Here is a 17748-nt window from a genome sequence, read left to right as displayed (position 1 = left end):
TTCTCTTTCTCCTCCTCCTCCACCTTCCCTCTTTTCTCTCCTACTTCTTCTTTTCCTTCTTCTCCTTCTCCTTCTTCTCCTTCTTCTTCTTCCTCTTTCCTCTTTTCTTCTTACCCTCCTCCCCGTTTCTCCTCTTCCTCTCCTCTTTTCTCTCCTCCTAACTTCTTCTCTTCCTTCCTGTTTCCTCTTCCCCCTCCCCTCCTCACCCCTCCTTTTCCTCTTCCTCCTCTTCTTTCTCCTTTTTAATTATTCAAATGAAGGAGTTGAGTCTTCAGGGGCAGAATGGTGATATTTCATACCTCGTTTACTGACTATACAACTGGTATTAAAAAAACAAAGCTCTAGGAAATGCAAAAATAACATTTCTATCAGCTTAAGGTACACCCTCCCACTACCTTTGGTATAATGGACTAAAAACAATAATGGATCCTTTAATTCTTTCCGTGTCTATGGTCCTCTATCTTTTAACCAACTTTTCTCTCTTCCAAGGCGCTCATTTCTCTGTTAGCTCTAAGGGTCACAAATTTGTTCTGTGCTACAGATTATCACAGACAATTAAGTTTGTTGTGAATCTGGAGGTCAGCAGGTAAGTGGAGGTTGGTGACAGAACACATGGTTTGTTCAGGATGCTCTTCTGCCTGAGTGTAGTCATGCACACAGGAATGGATAAGGGTTCTTCGGTGCATTTTCCAAGTTTAGTTCTCAGAACAGAACTATGAAGTTCAGACTAACAGGGCTTTGGAGAATATGGAACAGATACAAGTTTTTTGTTTTTGTTTTGTTTTGTTTTGTTATTTTTTTTTCATTATCATTTCACAAACAGGAGAATATAGTGGGCTCCAAGTCAACCAGCCAGGGTCATGTCTATACCATACTCAATGTAAAACCCTGGGCAAGCTATTTAATCTTATAAATTTATTTTCAGATAATGTTATGTTCCAAGAAAGTGTTTTTCAAACTTCAGCAAACAACATGTTAGTAAGTCTTAAAATCAATTTAGTGAGTAGTGATCAGCATTGGGGAACAATAGAATAAAGCAATAAAAATTTGTGAGAAACAGAGTATATTGCATAAAAAAGTGAGTACAAAGCTAATATAAACATATATTACTTACTGTGGCCTAAGCGCAAATGAGTTTGAGAAACAATACATTTAATTAAGCAAATGTGACAGACTGAAAAGCCTCCCTTCACTGTCCTCTCAGTTCTATTCAGTTGACCCTTTCAGGTAAAGAAAGCAGAAGCTAAAGGGTTTTGGAAACATACTGTAATGACGGATCTTTTGAAAATGCATGACAATGCTAGGCCGACGTGAGAAGCCAGGGCAATGATGAGAGACATACTTCCTTCAAAAAATGTCCTGGTGCTACTTCCATATATTTGAGGCAATGGATAAAGATTTGTTAGAATTAGCAAGGCCTAAGGACTTGGTTTTTGGTTTTATTTGGAATTTTTGCTATTAATTTAAGTACAGTCATCACTCCATATCTGTGAGTTCTGCACCCACTGACTCAACCAACTTTGGATCAAAATGTTTGGGAGAAAAAAACTATTTTAGAATAGCACAACAAAATGTATATGAATGTAAGATACATTATAACCATGATTTACATGGCATTTACCTGTAAATAATGTATTAGATATTATAAGTAATCTAGATATTATTTAAAGTATATGGGAGGATATACATAGGTTATATGCAAATACTACCCAATTTTTTATCAGGGACTTGAACATGAACAAATTTTGGTTTTCATTTGAGTCCTGGAACCAATTCCCCATGGATGCCAAGGGACAACTCTACCAAGAACTGTGACCAAAGACCTTTGAGGTTCCTTTAAATTTCCAATCCTGTCATTTGAAATTCCTAGTCTTAGTAGGTAATATTTGGAGCAAAAACTTCCACTTCTTAGGTAAGTAAAGAAAAGTGAAAACATTTTGAATTTTCATTTTTCTAAAGCATTCACATAGTACTTTAATGTTTATGGATTTTCAAATGTCCATCTTTAGTACCTCTGCAAATTTTTTGCTCTGAAAAGGTTATAGTAAGCAAACACTATGAAAATCAAACACAATCATTGTTATATTTGAGAAAAACAAGTTTAGAACTAGAATTAGGAAGTTTAGAACTATATATTTAGAGAATTCACGCCAAAAAACTGAGTCATTATTAACCTGTAGAATCAACATTTTTCTTCATACAATGCAATATTAGAAAGAACCTATCAATAACTGTTATTATATAACAGTATATATTACTGTTAGTTTAATTTGGTTAATACCAGATTGGTTATTTGGTATTTTCCTGCTGTAATCATATGAGACATTCATTATAAGTACTTTCAGTTTCAACAGAACTAATGTTAATAAGAGAGGAAAATCAGAAAATATGACTTATACAACACTGCAATTCTTCTCTGTATCATGATTTCAGTTGAAATGTATCAGTAGTGCTAATTATAGAAATTGTGGATATACCACAGAAAACACTGTTGAAATCAAAACCATACACTCTGAGTTGTATATCTATTACCTAATATACAACAAATCACACTTTTTATCATATTTGGCTAATGTGCATCTCCTAAATATCTGTAAGGAAAAATAGAAATAGTATAGATCTATATCTGTCAAACATTTCCAATAAATATAAAGATTTGGTTTGCTATGAAACAGTAAATATTCATTATTTCCTTCTAGAGACAGTACCTGCAGATATGGTAGTTACAACTAGGGACCTAGGGGTAGGGGCCTGGGGAAGTTTAGGGACATAGATGGTTGCATGGTCTAACCCTGAAGATGGATAATAGAGAGGTTTTGAATTAGTACATAATCACATCTGTAGGTTCTTTCCTTAAGACTCAGAAAAGTCTCTCTTGACCATTTGCTCACTTTGAGATGCTGAACAAATTATTTAAATTACTAAATATCAATTTTCTTGCCCCTAAATTAAATAATAACTTTGTAAAATACGTTTTCCATCTCATCATTTTAGGTTGATTAGCAGACGTGTTGAAGACCAAGGGGAGAAAAACTAAATTGAAGAGTGAATATATTGTACATAGATCAGGACAGCCAATTATAGTAGATTGTTAGAGTAATGTCCCTGATTAATCTGACCTTGAATATTCACATCTTTACGTATTCCACTCCCACAATGACTCTGAGGTTGCCCATTGTGATTTGCTTGGTTCAGTGAAATATTTATAAATGTGACAGAAGCAGATAAAGATAGCTGCACAATGGGGTTTAGCCATCAAGAATTATTTTGCTGCCATGTAAGAGTTTTTGGCTATACTACTGAAGATGTTATATGGAAAAGAACCACACCATCCCAGCAAATGGTGTCTGCTAATACCACCTTGGACCAAACAGTCTCAGCAGAGCCTGTTGGTACCAGATGACAATAGGCACATGAGTGACCCCCAAAAAGACCATCAGAAGAGCCATCCAGATAAGCCAAGTCCAACGTGCAGAATTGTGAGCAAATAAATGGTTATTGTTTGAAGCTATTGTTTTGTTACTTAGTATAGTAAGTATACTTGTGGTTTGTTATGTAGCAATAGATACTTGATATATCCATTTATCTGACAGAATAAGTCTTCCATGCTTTTGATATTGAAATCAATAAATTAAGAGTGACCTATCATATAAATTTTTAAAATGTACTATTTTCAGGTAAGTGAGTAAAATAGTAAATATGCAGAACATAATCAGAAAGCAAATTTTCAAATGCAATAGCAAACACAAAAACGTCTGTGCCATGCTGGATTACCACTTTGTACTGTATAGGCAAAAACAAAATAGATAGATAGATAGATAGATAGATAGATAGATAGATAGATAGATAGATAAATAGATAGATAGATAATTTTAGTTGGGGAACTTACTGAAACATGATTTTCTATGAAGCATGTGCTGGAAAATCTTGCACAAAGATTCCTCACTTTGTGTAATGGTCCTACAGTTACATTGCACTTGAAGGACTGTCCCAAGGATATCTATGTAAGCAGCTTTGCAGTCATCACTTCCTGAACAAGTGAGGTCCCGTTTGCTTAAGGAGCTAATGCAATTCTCATCTTCATGGCACTTTCTAGTCACACGCTGCCAGCATTTTGACTGAAATGTTCTATAGTGCCTCCTAGAGAAAGAGTGAAGAAAAATAATTAGTTTTAAATCATACTATTTCACAGTAACATGTGATCCCCCATCACCTAATGAAAGACATGGAACACAATGCCTCCGATATGCTAGTACATAGTTGAAAAGTAAATTTGTAATTTCAAAAATCACCATAGGGAGTGTGAAAGAAATTGTAATCTTGTGAATTATTGTCCCTTTATTGTGATGAAAGACAAAGGCTAAGTTGAGGATTCCCTGGATGGATTTCCCTTTATTACTAATTGTATTCCAATATACGATGATTTGAGGTATGAACTACTTCAGAGATTTCTTGGCAATGTTTTATTCTGAATATAGTTTTGTGGCTAGCCTTTGGCCACTGTGTCACACCAAGTGATTTCAAATAAGATACTTGACCTTTCAAGTCAGTTATCCCACAGGATGGGAGGTGCTTTATACTTTCTTAACAGATTAAGCAGACTAATTAGAATTTACAATATGTTGTGAGGTATAAGATTTCTGATTATGTATTTGATTATCAGTATAATAAAATTGAGTAAAAGTCTGGATAATGTACACTAATTTCATTTCTGAATTTTTTTTACAATCAGAATATATTTTCATTAATGGATGTAAGAATGAAAATCTTTCAATTTAATCTTTGTCACCTAAAATTGCTTTTTGTTCTTTCTTGAATAGGTTGCCATCAAACATGTATCAAAGCCCTATGAGTACATGACATTTTCATGAAGTTACTTGTCCACATGGATGCTGCTATGTTAAAAAACCAAAGCTCAATTGTTTTTAATAATTGAATATTTAAGTCATCTTAAAGGATAAGCTTTTAAATATAATATTGAAGATTAATTCATGTACATTAAATTTATAATAAAGGAAATACTGCAAATTTTCTGAACATATAATTATTAGGCCAGAAGAACAAACATTCCTTCAATGCAGTTAAGGGTTACATATAAGATATATTCTAAATGTAAGTTTTGGAAGTATTGATTGTCGCTTAGATAGAGAATATATCTGTACCTATATGCTATTTGTTAATTTTAAATATGTGCTTTACTAAGTTTAAATTGCATGATTTATCTACTTACAGATAAGTAGATACATTTTCACTCAGAAAAAATGCTATGAAATTTTGCCAAAATGATGAACTAAATAATATTTAATTAAAAATAATATACTACTTTGGTACACTGTATTCCGAAACCATTTGAAATATAAATGGACTAAAGTCTCCAATTAAAAGACATAGTACGGCTGAATGGATTAAATAGATGAAAAATAAAATGAGCCAATGATCTCTTACCTCTAACAAGCATATAGCATCTATAAAAAAACACATAGAGTGAAAATAAAGGGATAAAAAAAGATATTCTATGCCAATGGAACCAAAAAAAGAAGCAGGAGTAGCTATACTTTTGTTAGACAAAATAGAATTCAAGACAAAACTATAAAAGAGATAAGGTAATTACGTAATGATAACGGATTCAATTCAGCAAAAGGATACAACAATTGTAAATATATATGCACCCAACACTGCAGTACCTAGACATATAAAGCAAATACTATTAGAGCTAAAGAGAGAGACTTCAACATTTCACTTTCAGCATTGGACGGATCATTCAAACAGAAAATCAACAAAGAAACATCAGACTTAATCTGCACTATAGATAAAATAGACCTGATAGATATTTACAGGACATTTCATAAAACAGCTGAAGAATACACATTATTCTCCTCAGCATGCAGATCATTCTCAATGACAACCCATATATTAGCTAACAAAGCAAGTCTTAAAATTTTCAAAAAATTGATGTATCAAGTATTTTCTCTGATGACAATGGAATAAAACTAGAAATCAATAACAAGTGGAACTTTGAAAACTATACGAATACAGGGAAATTAAACAATATGCTCCTGATTGACCAGTGTGCAAATAAAGAAATTAAGAAAAAAATTTAGAAATTTATTAAAACACTGAAAATGGAAGCACAACATACCAAAACCTATGAGATATGGCAAAAGCAGTATTAAGAGGAAAGTTTATAGCAATAAGTACCTACATCAAAAAAGTAGAAAAACTTCAAATAAACAAATTAGCAATGCATCTTAAAGACCTAGAAAGGCAAGAGCAAACTGAACCCAAAATTAATAGTAGAAAATAAATATGAATAAATATCAGAGCAGAAATAAATGCAAGTGAAACAAAAAAAATTCAAAAGATTAACAAAATGAAAAGTTGGTCTTTTGGAAAGACAAAATCTCTAAACCATCAGCCAGACTAATAGAAAGAGACAAAACCCAAATAAAAGAAATCAGAGATTAAAAAGGAAATATTACAACTGATGCCACAGAAATTCAAAGAATCATTAGAGACTACTATGAGCAAATATATGCCAATACATCAGAAAATCTAAAATGGATACATGAATAAATTTGTAGACACAAACAACCTAGCAAGATTGAACCATGAAGACATCTAAATCCTGAACAGACCAATAACAAGTAATGAGATCGAAGCTATAATAGAAAATCTCCCAGCAAGGGAAAACCTAGGACCTGATGCTGAATTTTACCAAACATTTAGAGACAAACTAATACCAATTCCACTCAAAATATTTCCAACAATATAGAAGGGAATACTTCCAAACTTATTCTATGACGCCGGTGTCAACGTAATACCAAAACCAGACGAGACACACCAAGGAAAGTAAACTATAGGCCAATCTTCCTGAAGAACATTAATGCAAAAATCCTCAACAAAATCCTAGCAAACCAAATTCAACAACACATTAAGATTTTTCATCATGACCACGTGAGATTTATCCTAGTGATGCAAGGATGGTTCAATATACGCAAATCAATCAGTTTGATACATCATATCAACAAAACGGAGGACATAAAAGATATGATCCTTTCAATTGATGCCGAAAAAGCATTTGAAAAGTTCTACATTCCTTCATGATAAAAGCCTCAAAAGCTGGATATAGAAGGAATATACCTTCACAGAATAAATGCCATATATGACACACCAGACCAATAGCTAGTATCATATGGAATGGGGAAGAACTGCAAGCTTTTCCTCCAAGATCTGTAATGAGACAAGGATGCCTACTTTCATCACTGTTATTCAACATAGTACTGGAAGTCCTAGCTGAGCAATTAGACAAGAGAAGGGGGAAAAAAAGGCGGGAGGCAGGGGAGTATCCAAATTAGAAAGGTAGAAAAAGTATCCTTGTTTGCAGATTATATAATTTTATATTTGAAAAGACCCAAAGACTCCACCAAAGAACTCTTCAAACTGATCAACAAATTCAGTAAATTTGCAAGATATAAAATTAACATACAAAAATCAGTAGCATTTCTATATGTCAACAGCAAACAATCTGAAAAATAAATCTTCTAAAAGTAGTCCCATTTACAATAACTACAAATAAAATAAGACACTCGGAATATGTCTAAATGTCCAAAAAAGACTAAACAAATTAATTAAGCTACATCCATGCAATGGCATACTCTATAGCTATTCAAACATTTAAGAATTTTCTTTTTTAAAATTTCTTCTAAGAAAAATGGGACAGATGTGCAGAACGGGCAGGTTTATTACATAGGTATGCATGAGCTATGGTTGTTTGCTGCACCTACTGACTCGACCTCTAAGTTCCTTCCCCTCTCCCCCTACTCCCCAACAGACCCTGATGTGTGAATTTTCTTATATGCAATTATGGAAAGATCTTTAATCCACATTTAGGGAAAACTAACAAAAATAATATATAGAGAAGGATATCATATGGTGCCATCTGTTTTAAATCAATTAAATAAAAATACATGCATATTTTAAAGTATTTAGAATATTTTCTAAGCAAATACCTTGTCATTACTTTTTTAAGTTCATATATAAAAATACAATGTATTATAATTTTCCATAAATACCCAGACTTTTGTGAAATTGGCAAGACATAATCTCACCTCCCAGAGGGTATCTGTACTAGAGAAAATTACTTGAGAAATGGCCCTTAAATTGTCCTCTTTGGCTTTTAAAAAATAAAGGAATTTCAAAACCCATCGTGAATTGAAAAATCTGGAACAGGGACAGAAACTGTATTTTAAAACTGAAGTGCCCTGTTTTGCCTATGTACAGGCTCTTCTGCAAAAAAGGTAGGTATCATAAAGGGCTTAATATTCTCATTGAAGAAGTGGTTTTCCACTTGGAGATTTGTTTTTCATCTGAATTACATTAACAATAATTTAATATAAATGCTGGACATCTCCCTAAGGCAAAATTTCCTCAGGAAAATGATAGGATTTGTCTTTTCACATTGACTACTAATATTATATAACATTTCCATCACCTCTATAAAGTACTCATTAAGGGACTATTTGCACATAGTGAAAGGAAATTGAAGACACACAGTCCTTACACTTGAACTAACCTAAGAAAGAAATTACATGAGAAGAAATATGTATATGTACATTACAATATAAAAATTAAGTGTACAATATTCCAAAGTGAGAGGAAGGGAGATGACGTTTTTTGAGTGGTTATCCCACTCCAGACCCCACAGCAAACATTTTGAGAAGGTGGTTAAACCCGGGAGTCCTTATTGAGGAAAATCATCAACTCTGTGCCAGTCGATCTGAGAAGGTGTTGATACCAAGGGGAGGTTAGTGTTAAGAGTGTGTGCTTCAGAGTCTATCATAGGAAGTCTCAAGGACTGTAGCAGCAGAGCCATCCTTGCTACTAAAGTATTTTCTTTGATGTGGATGCTCAGAAATACCATGCTTTGAAGGTTGAATGCTAATGGCTTCCAGATAATTAGATAGCGCCTCTAAAGCCCTGGCACTGGAATCAGGCAAAGCTGGGAACCCACCTGTGAATAAATCTGATATTTTTATAGTGATTGTTATTGAAACAATGGTGCCCCCTGGCCCTGGCTGGTTAAAATATTATTAGGTTTCATCGTTGATGTAGGAATGTGATAGTCAGAAAGGCAGAATAGTAATAGTTTTAGTTCATCTGATGTGAGAAAAGTAGTGTACTTAAACGTGTTTACCATATTTCATTGATTTCAGAAGATACCATAATTTATGTACAACAACAACAACAACAAAAAACACCTGTGGGGACTTAAATTATGACAAGTGTCTTTGTCATTGACCTTAAAAAATTATTTCAAATATGTCAGGGATGTTAAAATATGTAAAAAGAAATCGCATCTTAGAATCAATGAAATATAGTATTTCTCTAATAAGGATTTTTGAGATGATAAATGAGTTGGAAAACCTAAATTGCATTATAAGAAGTATTTTGTCACTGCCTTTATTGTTCACTCAAGAAAAATAAATAATAAGCCTTAAAATAACTGACACACATTTGCATGAAAAATTCTCAAATACTATTATGTAAAGAACTTTGATATCCTATGTGATAAGTTGACGAAACATGTCAATGCTCTAGGACTCTGCTTAGCTCTTTACTACTTATTTCATAGAATGTGTGCTATGGGGAAGCAGTTCTTTTTAACAAATATTTACAAGATCTGGAACTACTTTGCAAGTTACAGTGACTGAGAATAAGAGTAGACATAGTTAAAAAGCTAAAAAAAAGAATTTTACTAAGAACCTTCAGGAAGTTGGTATCATTACTTTTTTTTGGTTTTTTGCCAGTGGTTGAAACAAGGGAACAATATGACAAATCACACACTAAGCCACCTACATGTCCGAAGTCCTAGGCAGTGTCCCTCAAGCCCTTATATGATAAAGGACTGTTCACACCCACTCAATTAAATCTCTCATCTCGTCCCTATTTCTCTCCCCTTTGCACACTCTACCCTCACAGCTTTTCTAACGTGTCACATACATGTTTTCCTAAGCTGGCTCGTCAGTTTGCTTAGTATCTCCTCTCTCAGTATCTACTGAGAGAGGCCCATTTTCTCACTTCAGCTATGGTAAAATGCTTCCTCTTGAGGCCACCCCATTTACCCTGCAACTCTTTCAGCCCATTCACAATCCCTTTTATTCTGTTCTTTTTTAATCTCCAGAGCACTCACTGCCTTAAAACAACATATACATTTTTAATTTAATATTTGTCTTCTCTCTGGACTATAAGATCCACAGGCATTTGTTTCTCTTATTCACCATTGCCTAGAGTAGTAGTAGGTGCTTGGTTACCCTTTGTTGAATTAATAAATAAATGAGTAACATTTCTCCCCCAAGAATCAAAGGTGTGAGGTTGGAAAGAGGACAATGAATACATTTCTATGATCATGGCATACATGTGTGCTAGGGATGTACAAATGCTACTTGTATACAGCATCCTTGACATAAGTAACTCCAAGAAAGACTCTATCTTAGATTTCATAGGGTGCTTTTCCAACAGGGATAAAATATTTTGCTAAATAAACAAGACTGCATCCAACCAGATAAGGACATAAACAAGTATACTCTTCCACTAACAGTCTTCTCAAGAGGACTCTGTGGCCATAAACAGAGTAGGACTTCAGCAGCTCAAAATGGCTATCTTACCTGACACCGTCTTGCTATCACTCATGATAAGCACCCAGCATCTGCTGCCAACAATTCTCCCAACATCGAAGACTCTTCCTTGCAAGATCGATGGACAGCCCAGATAAAACCAAAGGAATCTTTGTTTTTGTCACTCTTCTGGAGAGACAAACCCTTTTTGCTATCCCTTTTCTCTTAATGTTAAATGTTACTTTGTTGTGGAATGTTTAACCTATAACCCTTATATATTGATTAAGTATACTATTACATATGGTTTGCAATACTGACTGATTTGTGGAGTGGCTTCAGTCTGTGTACCCATGGCTCTGAAAACAAAGTGAATGAGAAGTACCAAGGAGAACTGCCTCCTTGGGAACTCCAGGTAGCTCATGGCTTTTGGGACTGAACAGTATTAAACGTCTGACATTGTGAAAAGACACAAATGTGTGTGGACCTGGTTATCTCTGACCTTGCACCACTCATATGAGTATTTAAGCTACCTTCTTCTTCCTGATCTCCAGTCTAAGACAGAAATAATTTATTTCAAAGTTTGAAGAGTCTCCTTGCCAAAATAATAAATTTGTAACAGCCTTATACAATTAAACAAAAAAAATTAAAAGGCTGATATATAAATCAGGTCTATTAACTAATTCATTAGACTAACTTGAATACATAATTTTTATAATACTATTTCATGGCTACCATATTTTGACATGCTGATTTTTTATTTCAAAAATCTATTCTGCATTTGAATTTCAAAGACGATACTGCACATGTACCACAGATTCAAAAAACTATGAATTGTCTGGCTTTATTTACACCATGTTGGATGATGGTGGGAACTCTAGCTAATGTAACGAGATCAAGTGTTAGGACTGGACTGTAACAAATAAGGTGCCGAAATAAGAAAGTAATGTATGAGTGTTTTTACCCACCTGCATAATTCATCATTTTGGCAGCTGCGAATTACATTGAGGCAAGTAGGGGGTGGAACCATGCTCAGTGCACATGGCTTGCTGTGAAGAGCTTCTTTGGACTGCTGACAAGGTATATCAGATTGAGAACAGTCACAAAAAGCCAACATCTGGGCAATGTTAAAAGGTATATTTTGATAGAAGAACCGTATGGCTGCTTGGCAGTGTTTCACATCACACGGATTTCCATTTGCTGAGCAAGCTTTAAGGTAAGAGGCCAACTGTGCATTACAGACCACATCCCCTACACATGCCTCTGCCACTTCCAAACAGGACCACATCCCTTTGAATCCTGAAAGCAATGATATGCCCAGGTCGTGGAAAAGTAAACACAAAGCTGTACATACAGAATCTGTAAAACACTGTGAGAAGTCTATGAGCAAAATACAATGATATACCAATGTCCTATTTTGGGCAAACATTACATCTTTTAGAGTAAGTATGAATTTACTGAGACCTAAAGAGTAGACTTATTGGAATCATCTTTCATCTATACAGGATACACATTGTTATCTAGAGTGATGGGAAGTGTGCAGGGCCAAAATTGAGCTGAAGGAAAAATCTCCCAGTCCAGGGTTTTCAAATGCAAACAATAAATCTTCAGAAATTACATTTGAACTATACAGCTTATGATTAGCTCATTGGCTCAAGGCAAAATGATTCTTCTTCTGCTTCACGTTTTTGTGAGGGGAATCTTGAATAAAGGTTCCACATAGTTATTCTAGCATACGTAAATGTTTATATTCCGACAGAAACACAATTATACACAAAAACAGTTGGTGCCAAATAACTTATATGATCACAAATATCCATGAAATGTAATCAATATCTACTATTTGGGTTTTTGTTTGTTTGATTTTTGAGACAGGGTCTTGTTGTATAGTGGCGTGATCCCAGCTCACGCAACCTCCATCTCCTGGGCTCAAGTGATTCTCCTGCCTCAGCCTCCCAATGAGCTGGGATCACAGCCTCATGTCCCCATGCCCAGCTAAGTTTTGATTTTGTTTTGTTTTGTTTTGCAAAGACAGGGTTTTGCCATGTTGTCCAGGTCGGTCTCAAACTCCTGGGCTCAAATGATCCACCTACCTCAGTCTCCCAAAGTGCTGGGACTACAGGTGTGAGCCACTGCGCCCAACCTGGTATTTGGTTTTAATTATTAAATATTTCTCAGCACATGTACAAATTGATAATGGAGGAGCAAAGTAGTTGCTCCAATAGATTTTCATTCCAAAAGAAATGAAATGACTTGGTTGCATTTTATTATATTAGAACTGTTAAACAACATAATTTATTTTGTATTGGCCTATCTTTAGGAAGCCTGGTAACTACCTTTTAAATTATATTATCAGGTATTTGCAATGTAGATCAAAATCATAACTTATCAACATTACCATGATCGGAATGTGTAGTTAGATTCCATTTGAATTTATCCTCTTTCATGTTATCTAGAAGGAAAACAAAGAAACTATTTCATTATTGAACAATTTTCTGAATTTCCTAGGAAAATGTGAGCCACATTTATAAATGAGTAAAGTCCACATATATTCAAGCAAAAGTACATACAATGTTATGTAACATGTATTTAGTCCTTGATATTCAAAATTAATGTGGTATAGATGAAGAAAATAAGCCTCTGAAATATCATTCAAGTGAGCTAAACAGCCCTGCTTTGAGAATTCAGTTACTTGAAGACTTAAATAAATGCTAGTGATAGACTGCATGCATGGAGTAAACAAACACTGGGCGCTGACTGGGGGAGAAAAAAAAAAGAAAAAACAGAAGGAATATTTTCTGAACACCACCTCCCACCACCGTCCAGTATAGAAACCCTTCTCAGTAGGGTCTTCATTAATTTGAAATGCAATTTTAAACTCAGTTTCACCTCTGATTATCTTATCCTTCAAGAGTTCTTAGAAATTATAATTATACTATTGAAAAATCTCATTAATGAAAATGAATGTTCATCTGATTCCAAAATCTTTAAAGGAACATTGGTTGGTTCCCTACTATGTACCAGGTGACAAACTGAGGATGTACATCTGCAGTCCCTGTCATCGAGCATCCCACAGCCTAGAAAGAAATACAGACGTACAAAACAAAGCCAAAATAAACTAAAAGGAGCATTAATGTATCCATAATGTGGCAGGGGAATCAGATGATAGGATTTTCATTTTGAAATGAAAATTATCATTTTTTCATTGGATATTAAGATATTAACTTTTGTTATGGCATTAATGCCCCTTCATGATTCAGTATGTCCTAATATGAGCTGTTTGTTCATATTTCCTGCCTTCTAGTCTAGTGCATATATAAGATGGTACTATCACAGGAAGCTTACTTCTACCCTCAGGTGTGTCACGGCTTTCCAGACTCCTTATATTGTCCAAGCTATTCTCACTGTGCATTGTTTTCGTTTTTTTAATTGATCAAGTCTCAGCTTCAGAACCACTCTTCCTCTTGATCCCACCCATCATCCCGCCTCTCTGAGGAAGATCTGAAGGTTCCAACTTCTGTGCTACTATTCAATATCTAATAAAATCCCAATAAACAGATCCCAGGGAGTCATCTAGTTTTTGTAACAGGTACAAAAATCTAGGCTGGACATTCTTTTACGGATGAACACCTCTGCATTGGGACTGATTGGTAAGGCTGTGCCACTGACAAAAATATATTCAAGAAACTACTGTGTAGACATAAACAAACAGCAGCTTCACTCACTGTTATTAACTGAATGTTTTTCCCATTACCTCTAAATTCATATTTTGGAGCCGTAATCTCCCTGTGCAGTTGTGGAGTGATGGTGTCTTTAGGTTAAATGAGGTCATAAGAGTGGGGCCCTGATCAAATAGGACTAGTGTCCATATCAGAAAACTTCAGGGAGGTAGCTGTCTATCTCCCCTGGAGTACTCACTGAGGAAAGGTCCTGAGAACACAGGGAGAAGGTGGGTGGCTATCTACAAGCTAGTAAAAGAGGAGTCCTAGCCAGGAACAGATCCTAGGGCCCTTTATCTGAGATTTTTCATACTCCAGAACTGGGGAAAATATAATTTTTGCTTTTTAAGCCACCCAGCCTGTACTACTTTGTTATGGCAGGCAGAGCAGTCTAATTTACTTACCAGATGAGTACTTGTTATCAACACAACAAAACAGTTATTTTTAGTGTCTGAAAATAAAGTGCTTCTTAGAAGGTATTATAATACTTATACATTAAATGCTAATTTTATATGAAATTAACATTTATACATTAAATATAAAGCTATCATTTACACACACACACACACTCATACATTTTTTCCCAGAGGGTATTTTAAACAGTGGCTTTTACTGAAAGACAAGTTGAAGGTCAATATGTTTTAGAAACAAATAAAAGTATTCACCAACAAGACCTACATGTGAGTTATAAAATCCTATACAATTCATCAGAAAATACCCAACAATCCCTAAAATATGCTATAATATCTAATGTTAGAATCAGAAGTACTTCCATGTATCTTCTTTTTCTTAACATAGTATCAGAAACCAAACTCTTGTAAATATTTTGATTTATATTTTATAATCTGATGAACATGCTTACAATAAACTAGTAGACAAACATGTTTCTATAAAATGACTTGTTGAATTAAATGCAACTGATATTTCTTTTTTAGGGAGTATGTGGCAACATTTAAAGCAAAGGCAAAAGCAAAAGAAGATCCTCAGAGGAGACTGAGAAGAGAATCACCCATGGAAGCAAGAAGAAAAACAGAAGAATGTAATATCTGGGAGCCTAGCTTTTCTCTAGCCTCATTTCCCTGTAGCTCTTCCTAATGAATGCTGCCCATTCATTCTATATATGGGAAATATAGAACATACCACGATATCATTAGAATGTGTTTATATCTACTTTTCCAGCTTTGTAGCTTCCAAAATATTAATTACTCATCCTTATAGAACATTTCTCCTTCTTTGAATTTTATGCTATCTGGTTGTGCCTCCCTCTTTTCTCTTGTCAAATATTACCCTCAAAGTCTTGCCCTGACATTCAACATTGACTCAGGTACTGTCTCAATATTCTCCTTCACCGACACTCCCACTGCGCCACACCAATGATCAACTTCTAGACCTGACATTGACATGAAGTTCTCTCTCTTTCAATTGCAAATATTAATTATCTTACTGGCTTCCAAAGCTTCACATTCTTGATTACTTCAAGTGCATATATACCTCTGGAACTTTCGTCTTTTTATTCACTCCCAATCTTAGCATCATCTCCTGGATTCATAGACTCTTTCCAGCCCAGATCACTCACCCTAATAAAGGAACAGTTTCTTGTTATTGTCCTTACTTCTTTTACTTTCTAGTGATTCTTTATAAAACTCCAACCCTACAAAATTTTAGTGTGTGGCTTTTCTGCTCATTTATGCTGTTTTTTTTATCTCACAGAAAAGTCACACTATCATCCTAACTAGTATCCCAACAAATTAAAAAAATAATTACCAGCAATTTTTCTTCTAATGTGTACAATTTCAGATGTCACCAGACATTATGCATTTACATCAAGCTGCATATCATACCATTTCCTTCATCATCCTCATAAGATGATCTTGACTCATATGTTAGCAGAGGCTTCAACTGGGAATCCCTTTATGCTGGAGGACAATGCATGTGGGATCCATGAGATCAGGGACTGTATCTTATTATCTTACATTTCTACTCAATATTATTCAATAAATATATTTGAATAAATATTGAATGAATATTATTCACCATTAACCCTGCATAATCAATTGTATCACCCTTTCTAAATCATTCTCATTCTCATACAGAACTTTTTTTTCCATCTTATGGGGAAAAAAGCCCTCTTTTTACCTCACTTATTTATCCAAGCACTGCCCTATTTCCTGCTTCTTTACAACAATCTTTCAAAGTGCAGTCTGTATTTTCTGGCTCCAATTCCTCTCTTCCTATCCCCTTATGTACTCTCCAAACTCCACCTCTCATCCTGCCACTGTGCTTACCATGCCACAGATACTGTTCTTATCCAGCTCATTCATAACCACCACATTGGCAAATGCAATAGCTGATTTCTGATTCTGAAGTCTCTAGCAAATCATTTGATCTTCTTAAACTTTCACCCTTCCTTGCAACTCTTTCTTCGTTTTTCTTTTGGATGCAATACTTTCCTAATTTGCTCTTTCTGGCAGCTCCTTATCGTTTTTCATTTCTGATTCCTTCCTCTTCTCTCATACTAGTAAATGTTGAAGTATCTCATAGACTAGTCCATGGACCTCATTCATTTCCTCTTTTATTGACCCACTGGTATCAAAATATATCCAGAATCTGTTATCATCTCACCCTGCTACCACTTTGGTCCAAGACACCATTAATTTCATTGTTAATCTCAACCTAAAACAAGGTCCTGATTGAATTCATCTTAGTCGTCAAGGAAGGCTGGAACCTCATTCATTTCAGCATCCTGTATGCAAATTTCTTCAAACATTCCCAAATTTGAATGCAGTCTACTTTAGAGGAATCACTGCATTAACAATTCCACAAAGTAATTTCTTTCAGGCTTTTTCTTAATACTGCACACATTTGGCCTTCATCAAGGGTCTTTGATTGTTCTGTTTCTCTCTCACAGATTTTCCTAATATTCTCTTACAACAAAGTAAAATGTTCAAATTCCTGACAGACATGTGCTGCTATTACAGTCACTCTTTACTTCAGCTATTAATGGTGTATCTTTCTGATGGAACCATTGTGTGATATTTGTGAAGTCAAATCTGAGGACAGGGCTGACTCTTCTACAAAGAGAGTAAGGTTGACTAAAAATTAAATAAATGAATTTACTTATGATTTTTTAATGTTTTCAAAAGTGTGCAGACATATTTTATAAATATTCCAATATGTTATTTTCAAAACCATTTAAAGTTATTTCAAGAGAGCTATTACAAATGATGCATTTTTAAAAACTGACATGTAAAAACACTAACACAGTTTATAGAGACCACATGTTAATGTTCAACCGTCTAGTATTTCTTTTAGTGATATTTTTCTTCATCACTTTTGTTTTTTCATTTCATTTGATGAGGCTTTTTATATATTCTCCAGAGTTTACACATAAATATTTTATGAATGGACATGATTTAAAT

The 17748-nt window shown here is 34.6% G+C and overlaps 1 protein-coding gene across 2 annotated transcripts in view; it reads right to left on the bottom strand.

Annotated features, from left to right (window-relative positions):
* GFRAL (GDNF family receptor alpha like) overlaps positions 1-17748 on the bottom strand; it is a 78277-nt gene that overhangs the window by 30546 nt on the left and 29983 nt on the right. For both annotated transcript variants that reach the window (XM_017867059.1, XM_017867060.1), the window contains exons 6-8: positions 13009-13062; positions 11579-11909; positions 3890-4140 (exon numbers count right to left, since the gene is read on the bottom strand). In XM_017867059.1, the coding sequence (XP_017722548.1) occupies positions 3890-4140; positions 11579-11909; positions 13009-13062 (636 nt within the window). The remainder of the gene's footprint in view (positions 1-3889; positions 4141-11578; positions 11910-13008; positions 13063-17748) is intronic.

The sequence above is a fragment of the Rhinopithecus bieti genome, unplaced genomic scaffold (genome assembly GCF_001698545.2).
Source record: "Rhinopithecus bieti isolate Rb0 unplaced genomic scaffold, ASM169854v2 scaffold_2272, whole genome shotgun sequence".
Classification (NCBI taxonomy): domain Eukaryota; kingdom Metazoa; phylum Chordata; class Mammalia; order Primates; family Cercopithecidae; genus Rhinopithecus; species Rhinopithecus bieti.
Note: the sequence above shows the minus strand (reverse complement) of the source record. Positions and strands in the feature narration are given on the sequence as shown.